The sequence below is a fragment of the Manacus candei genome, unplaced genomic scaffold, assembly GCF_025592945.1.
Source record: "Manacus candei isolate 608988 ecotype Guabito, Panama unplaced genomic scaffold, ASM2559294v1 h1tg000114l, whole genome shotgun sequence".
Lineage (NCBI taxonomy): Eukaryota > Metazoa > Chordata > Aves > Passeriformes > Pipridae > Manacus > Manacus candei.
This window is the reverse complement of record NW_026138162.1, coordinates 837,196-844,806: the sequence shown is the minus strand read 5'-3', so window position 1 is coordinate 844,806 and position 7,611 is coordinate 837,196. Positions and strand designations below refer to the sequence as shown.

Here is a 7,611-nt window from a genome sequence, read left to right as displayed (position 1 = left end):
AGAGAAAAAGTCTGGAAAAAGTTTTCAGTCTGACTGCTGTATGTGTGTGCATCTGAGCAAAGCTGGTCTTCTGTGCTTGCTTGTCGTGAAAAATGATGAATTGCAGAAGTACCCATTTGGTGTTAGTCATTTGGTGCAGCAGGAAGGAAACAGGAAGCCCTTCTGAGCATTAACTTTTCAAAGCAGTTTGCAAAGAAAGCCAAAGCCCTCCTCCCTTAGGCTCCATAGCCACTCACTGCTCTTTATGCCATCACCTTAACGGGCACCTAGTCACAATTAACATTCACAACCCCTGCAGGCGGAAATATTTGCCCAGTGCAAACAGCTGAGGCATTTGGTGTCAGTCCTTTCTCTGTTAAAGGCATGTTAAAAAAGGGGGAGGGAAGAGGAGCCATACACTTGCCAAACGGGAGAGGCCTGATTGCACTCAACAGGTTCAGTTCACGCTGTGACCCTGCCCGGCTTCCTGCTATTCAGATGTGTTACTTCCCCTTTGTGGTAATGGCCTGTGGCAGCCGGCCAGAAAACACTATTAATTTCAGAAGTGGCCTGACAACAAACCCACAGCGAAACGAGAGGAAGTGGCGGGGAGGCCATCTGTTAACTTCAGCAGAACAGTAGGGACACAGCTATGTAGGTTCTACAAGGAAAGCAGATTAATAATCCACAAAGAGGAAACTGGCTAAAATTATCCACAGACCATATTAAAAAAAAAAAAAAAAAAAAAAAGAAAAAACCAAGGGAGTCACTTGAGCTGCAGCTGGACAGGAAATTGCTAGAGCTGCTTGCAAATCTCCACTTTGAACAGAGCAGCATAGGGAATGCCAAGAGCGGAAACCGTTCAAAACTGGATTAGCACAAGCCAAGTTCAACTGCAGCCCACTTCTACTTTTACAGTTTATGCACTCAATCTAGGCCACTACTGCATGAGACACTGACTCACTTTTTTCCCATGTCTTGTTTGCATTTCATTTCACACACTTGCAGTTTCTAAAATTACTTGAAATGTGCTCTGGCTGCCAGGAATTCTGCAGAACCTCAGCCGACAGCCCCAGCTGTAGCATCAGCCCCTCACCATGGAACTGCACACAGATTTTGGCACCACCCTACCTTGGGCCACTTTTCATCAGGAAGGATGTTAATGAATATAAGTTGCATCAGGAAGTTTTGCAATTGCTATAATCCCCCTTTTTCCTTCTGTAGACAGAACTACTTGAAGGGTCCAAAAAGGAAATGAGTTGACTAAGGCTAAAGACTAGAGACTTCTCCTTCATGCCTTCATTAAGTTGCAAGGTGGCTGAATGGCAACAGAAAAATAATTTACAGGCTGTAGACTGTTGATGGATCTCTGTGAAATGAGTTCTGTCAGACAGCTAAGGAGAGCACAGTCCCATCTCCTGGCATCTGTAGTAGAGTGACCAAAAAATCATAAACAAACCCAGAAAACAGCAGCTCCTTATTCTTAAAAATAATAATAATAATGAGAAAAAACTCTCATGGCCCAGGTGCATCCTCAGGGTAGTAAAGAGATGCTGGAATATTTTGCAACTAGCGTTAAGGCCTTCAAAAGCATTCCCTTCACAAAAGCAAGATGAGAATCCAGCACATGCACCATTTAGGCACCAGTGGACCGAAGGGGCAATCAAGGCTTTATTGTCTTAGGGGTTGTACAAAAGCTACTGAAAGTAATCATTATCTTTAAACATAACCATATGTGTATGTGCAATTAACCACACCCACACAGAGGCGAAGAAAAGGGGAATAAACCAGCCAGGTTCTCCATAGCCAAAAATAGTTATTTATTTATTAATAATTTAAGGTTTTACATTCTTATAATAAATTCCATCTTAAAACTTTTACACTGTGAATTAGACTCTCCCTTATTGGCAACCATGTGCAGGTTCACTGTGCGTACACGCAGGTACAAATGTTCGCACATACTTCCAGTTTTGTTTAAAAAAAAAAGAAAAGACGCAAAATATTGCATTTGAGGTGAAGCTCCCTGAAGAATTTGTACAGAGGTAATGCACTGTTTAGCACATCTGAAAGTTTTAAAAAGTGATCAAAAATCTTTCGCATTCAAAGACAAACCACCTCCCAGATGATCTATTTACAAAAGGTAAGGCAAAAAATTAATTTAATTTAAAAATATATATATATATGTATCATGTGGAACCTACATCAAAAGCATGAGAAAAAAAAATCACCACAAGGAAAAGATATATGAAAGAAGAGACTCTACTTGCTCACAAAACATAATTTGCAAACTTCTCACCATTGCCATTTCTCCCTCATGGAAAGCTTGCTTCAATTGAAGAATAAAATCCAGCATGCTGCAAATATACTTTGCCATAAAAAAACCCCAACAACAACAACAAATAAAGCAGGATTTATGGAAAGAACAAAAACACAGGTGTCCCTTGGATTGATTTTTCAAATATATGTGAATTAAAAAAAAAAATTGCAAATTGATTTAATGTTAAATATTTACATTGATCAAGTAGAATACTACCAAACTCCCAGCAAACAAGTACTCCAAATACACTAAGCTGAAATCTCTTTCTTTGGCTCCTCTAAATTAAAACAAACAAACAAAAATAACCAGTCTTCACTGAAGACAAAGATGTATGTCACAGATCTGAGAGCAGAGAGGGCAGGAGAGTTCCAGTCTCTAGAGAACATGTGCCCAGCCTGTCCAGCCTCACCCTATCCCCCTGGAAGTCCTCAGACCCAAGCCACTGCACAAGCAGGGATGAGCACACTGCCCACCTGCTGCCTGCTCGCTGTGGTCCTGCCCAGAGAGCTTGCCACATTCCCTCCCTTTCCAATAGCCGATTCCATACTGTGTAACCTTTCCTTGCCTTGCAGCTGCTTTTGACAGCAGAGGCCAGAAAAAGAGAAAGCTGCATTCCTTTATCACTGCCAAAGAGAAACCATTGAGGAGTGATCCCATGAAACGGACAGGAGAAGGGAGGTTGTAGGAGCTCACGTGGACTGCAGGGAATCCACCTGGAAGACGTTCTGGTTTGAAGGGGTGGTGAAGTACAGCTGCTGGTTCGGCACCCTGTTGTCACAGGGGCTGCTCAGTCCCAGAGTCCTCTCAAAGTCCAGCAGCTGGCCCATGAAGTTGAAGTTGGGCGAAATGTTGGACTTCTTCATCTTGACAATATCATAGGCATCATTCATGGATAAGTTCAGCTTCTGCATGAGGTAGGCCACCGTCACTGTGACCGAGCGGCTGATCCCTGCTAAGCAATGCACCAGGACTCCGCAGTTCTTCCCCCGTGCTTCATCTGTACAGACAAAGGCAGAGAAGGACACGTAAAACAGGGGCTTGGTAACTGATCTCTCAACACAAATGAGATTAGTATCACGTAGGAAGAAAGGATGAATCTGATCCCAGTGGTCAGCAGTGCAACTCAAGAGTTAACTTTAGTGGCTTAAAACCAGGACAAGAGGAGAATCCACTCCCCCTAGCACCCGAGTCCAAGAGCTGAGAAAGCTAAGAATGAGACAAAGGGAGCAGGACACGCTGCATGACACTGTTTTAAAAGTCAGTTTTAAAAGACACGCTTTTGCCTGTAGATGTGTCTTTAAATTCTTACAGTCCCCTTGCCCCAACATGGAAATCCTGCAATATGTCACTGAATGGCTTTTATACAGACTAGCAGACTGCAAAGGTCTATTAAATTATTCTCCAACTGTTGTGCAGCTAACAATGGAGGTATTCAGGCATTTTAAAAGAATGAGGGAAGTCACAGGGGACAACCCATTAGGAGGAACAGGATGTCAACATTGGTTGAAAATGGGTTCCTTTGTAATAGGAAATGCATTACAATGCCTGGAGATTAGTTTCTTTGTGGCTTCCAGCCCACATTTCTTCCTGCTGGGCTCAGATTACCTACATTCTCCACTATTACCGGTATCATTCAACCGGATCACAGCACAGCTTCCCAACAGATGCGATGCCCACCTCACCGCACCCCAATGGATGGTTTTAGTCCTCCCCGAAATTAAGGAGTGCGTACATTTCAACCAGAACTCTTTAGGCTCAGGGGGACGGGTTTCCAGAGCTGATGGGTGATGTTTAAGGGCCGGCTGACTGAGGCACTGGGCCCGAAGGGTATATTATTATTACCACGAGATTTAATTAAAGCTCTGACTATACACTTGTCAGAGATACCGCTTATGAATAATTTGCATTTAAAAGCTAAAGTTAGCTTCCCAGATCGTTTCTTTTTGTTATACTGCTCTTCAGTAACCTCAAGAAAAAAAAAAAAAACAAAAAAACAACAAAAACAAAACAACAAAACGACAAAACCAATCAATAAAAATAAAAAAAACAAGGGCAAATAGCCATCAACTAGGCTCATTTTCCCCCCACCTCCACCCAGCCAGGAACTGATTTAAGAAGATCCCCCATCCTTCGAGTGCTCAGTCTCCAGCTCCACCACAAACGGCTCAGGGAGGAATTCCACAGCCAGACAAACCAGGTATGCTTTTGCAACCTGCAAAAGTCGCTTACAATTCACCGGGGCTCCTCAATAACCCCAAACAGTCCCCAACCGCCCCTCAACTTAAGCCAGCTTTAAAAACAGAAAAGAGGGCATTCTCCAGAGACTGCCATAAACGCTGCTACCGCTTCTCGCCCGAAATCTCCCAAATTCTGCCTCCTGACATAAAACTGTTAGCAAATAACGAAGTCTCACCTATAAAGGAGATGGCCTCAGGAAAGAACTGAGACAGATTTTGGCTCCAGTGGTCAGAGATCGGAATCTGTTTGTACTTGAATTCACCGGCATTTTCAAAGAGATTGGGCAGGTTAGGGGTAACATTCAAGATGTACTTAATGCCGAACTCTTCTAAAACGTCCAAATTAGTGGAGTCCTTGGCACAGCCTAAGTAGAGGTAGGGTAAAATTTCCACCGGGAAGGAAGGCTGGTTGTTGGAGAGAGGGCTGCCATCGGAGTCGGTGGCACTATTGGGGTCTCTGTCAATGTCAGATTCAACGTCTGATGATGAATCGGAGCTGATTCGGAGGCCTCCCAAGCCCAGGACTGGCAAAGGAGGAGAGCTGCTGCTACACGAACTGTCTAGGTTAGTTTCGCAGTGCAAGGCGAACTCGGCCTGGAACTTGCTAAAACCACCTGGAATAAAAAGCAAAGAGGGAAAAAAAAAATGCAGCCTGATATAAGAAGGAAAGTCAACTTACTTCCCTGGTACAGCCCTGTCTGCAAAGGGACGTCTGTTTCGCACCCTCTCGAGCTCCGGGAAAAAGAAGAAAAAAAATGTCACACACTCACGCAGACATTCTAACTTAAAGGAAAGGCTAAGAAAATCGCCCGCTGCGGCGGAGGGCTCAGCACATTCAAGATTAAAGCTCTGTGCCGCTTCGCCCTGCGGGGACCTCTGAAGAGATGTCTCGGCAATTCCTTCTGCCGGGCTCATGCTGGGATCCCTGTTAGTCCTGTCTTCCCCACGCTGCCAGAGTGATTCCAGATCTCGAGGTCTCCCTAAATCGAAGCGAGTACAGGGATGGCGGGGGGAGGCGGGGGGATGAAGCGGGCGGAAAAGCCCCCTATACAGATCAGTGCCCTCCTGGAGCGTCAGTGCACTGCCTGGAGGACGCTGCAGACTCATCCCCCACTCTCTTCCCCGGGTAGAGAGCCTCGAGGCTCGGTCCCCGTCCCCCACAGCCTCGGGCCCTAGGCAGAGATCTCTCCCCCAACCCCGCGCGGCCCTTCTCACCTTCCAGATAAAATGCCTTGCAGCCTTCATCTTTGAGGCGCTTGAGGAGCAGCCCCAGCACAGACTCGCCGCCCGTGTTCTCGTTCCAGTCGCGGCTGTGCTCATCGTACAGCACTACCGTGTCGGTGCCACACCGGCGGGCGAAGCGCTCCCGGTCCTCCTCGCTGCTGGCGACGAGGGACCGCAGGGGCAGGTTGCCCTTCTGCAGCCGCCGCAGCATGATGCCAGGAATGGCCACGTTGATGGCCGACTCGATGTGGGACGACTCGTATAACTCCTGCGGCCGACAGTCCATCAGCAGTAGCCGGTCGTTGCCCATCTCCAGCTGCTCGTTCAGCCACGCCACCGATTTACTAATCGCCATTTCCGACGCGAAAGGGACGGGTCTGAACGTATCTAGCATGAGGAAGGACGGGGGGAGCGGACCGTGCTCTGGAAGCGCCCCTCTCTCTCACAGAGGCATGCGGCTGGCTCGGCGGGCGGGCTGCACCCCACCAACTCTGCACAACTTATCTCCCTCCGCCCCAGGAAAATGAATCACGCAGCCCCCCCCGCGCCGCCTCCCCCGCGCCGGGCGGCGGTGGAGCTACGGGGAGAGAGAAGCAGCGCTGGCCCCGGCGTGTGTGTGTGTGAGCGTGTGTGCGTGTGTGTGTGTGTGCGTGTGTGTGTGTGTGCGTGTGTGTGTGTGTGCTTGCGTGCCCGCAGCCAGCCTGCCCTGTCTCCTCTTTTTTCTGTCAATGAAGCCCTGAATGAACCTGCCTAATCGCCCCTGCAGCCCGAGCCCTTGGGCTTTTCCTCCGCCACGAGTGAATGAAATCCAATTAACGTGCCGCCGAGCGGGGCTCCCCGGTCCAGCACGGAAACACCGCGGCGGTGCCGGTGCCCGTGCCCCTTCCCCTGCTCTGCTCCCCTCCCCTCCCCTCGCCGGCTGCCGCCCGCCAGGCCCTCGGCCGCGGCCCCGCGCAGCGCTCGGCTCTCAATGGGCACAACCGCGGCCCCGCTCAATGGATACATTCTCCGGCGCAGCCAATGGGGGCGCGCGGAAGGGGCTGTTGCCGCGGCGACGGGCCGGCTGGAACAGGTTGTGTTGATGAATCGTTAATGAGTTTGTCATTCACAAAAACGGAAAGGAATTTCCGCTCCGGATAAGCCGAGTGCAAACAAGCGGCAGCCGCGGCGCGGCGGGCGGGGGCGGCGGGGGCAGGTGAGGGGGCGCGGCCCGGCGCTCCCCCTTCCCTCCGCCAGCACCAGCCGCGGGGTGGCCGCCGCAGCCGGCAGAACAAATGGCACTTCTTCTTTTCTCTCCCTCCATATTTTCGCTCCCTAAGTCAGACCCCGCGGGGGCCGGCCGTGTCTCCCCTAATTTCCCCGCGCTGATCGTGGCCCGGCTTTTCATTAGGGCATTCCGGGAATCCCATTTTTAGGGAGGCGGGTGGGCTCTGTCCTCGGCTGATCTCTACGCGGGTGAAGGGTAAACCCCGAGCTAATCTCTTCCTACGCGGGCCGGCTTTATTCGCTGCACGCAGCACAGCCGGGGAGCCGGCGCCGCCGCCGCTGCAGGAGCTGCCTGTAGGCACTGATGCTGCAGCTCGGGCGGGCCACCCCAAAAACGTGACCGGGGAAAGTGGCCCGCCTCGGCTGGGCCGGCTCCTCCAGGTAGCCTGTAATCGAGTTGCGCTCGCCCGGCTTCGGCGTGAGCCCTTCGCCAGCGCCGAGCCCGCAGCCGCCCTCGGGGCGCGGGGAACGCCGGCACCGCCGCCGGCACAGCGCGGTCCGGCCCGGCCCGGCCCGTGGGGCCCCCTCGCACCTGGCAGCGTCCGCCCTGGCGGCCCCGGCCGCCGCACAGGCTCCTCCGGGCGGGGC

At 50.5% G+C, this 7,611-nt stretch overlaps 1 protein-coding gene across 1 annotated transcript; it reads right to left on the bottom strand.

The window, feature by feature from the left end:
• Positions 1 to 1,780: 1,780 nt before the first annotated feature.
• On the bottom strand, positions 1,781 to 6,669 carry DUSP6 (dual specificity phosphatase 6). Its single transcript, XM_051770010.1, has 3 exons — positions 5,749 to 6,669; positions 4,710 to 5,147; positions 1,781 to 3,293 (listed from the first exon to the last, which is right to left on the bottom strand). The coding sequence occupies exons 1-3, from the start codon at positions 6,149 to 6,151 to the stop codon at positions 2,986 to 2,988; spliced, it is 1,149 nt and encodes a 382-aa protein (XP_051625970.1). The 5' UTR covers positions 6,152 to 6,669; the 3' UTR covers positions 1,781 to 2,985.
• Positions 6,670 to 7,611: the final 942 nt, after the last annotated feature.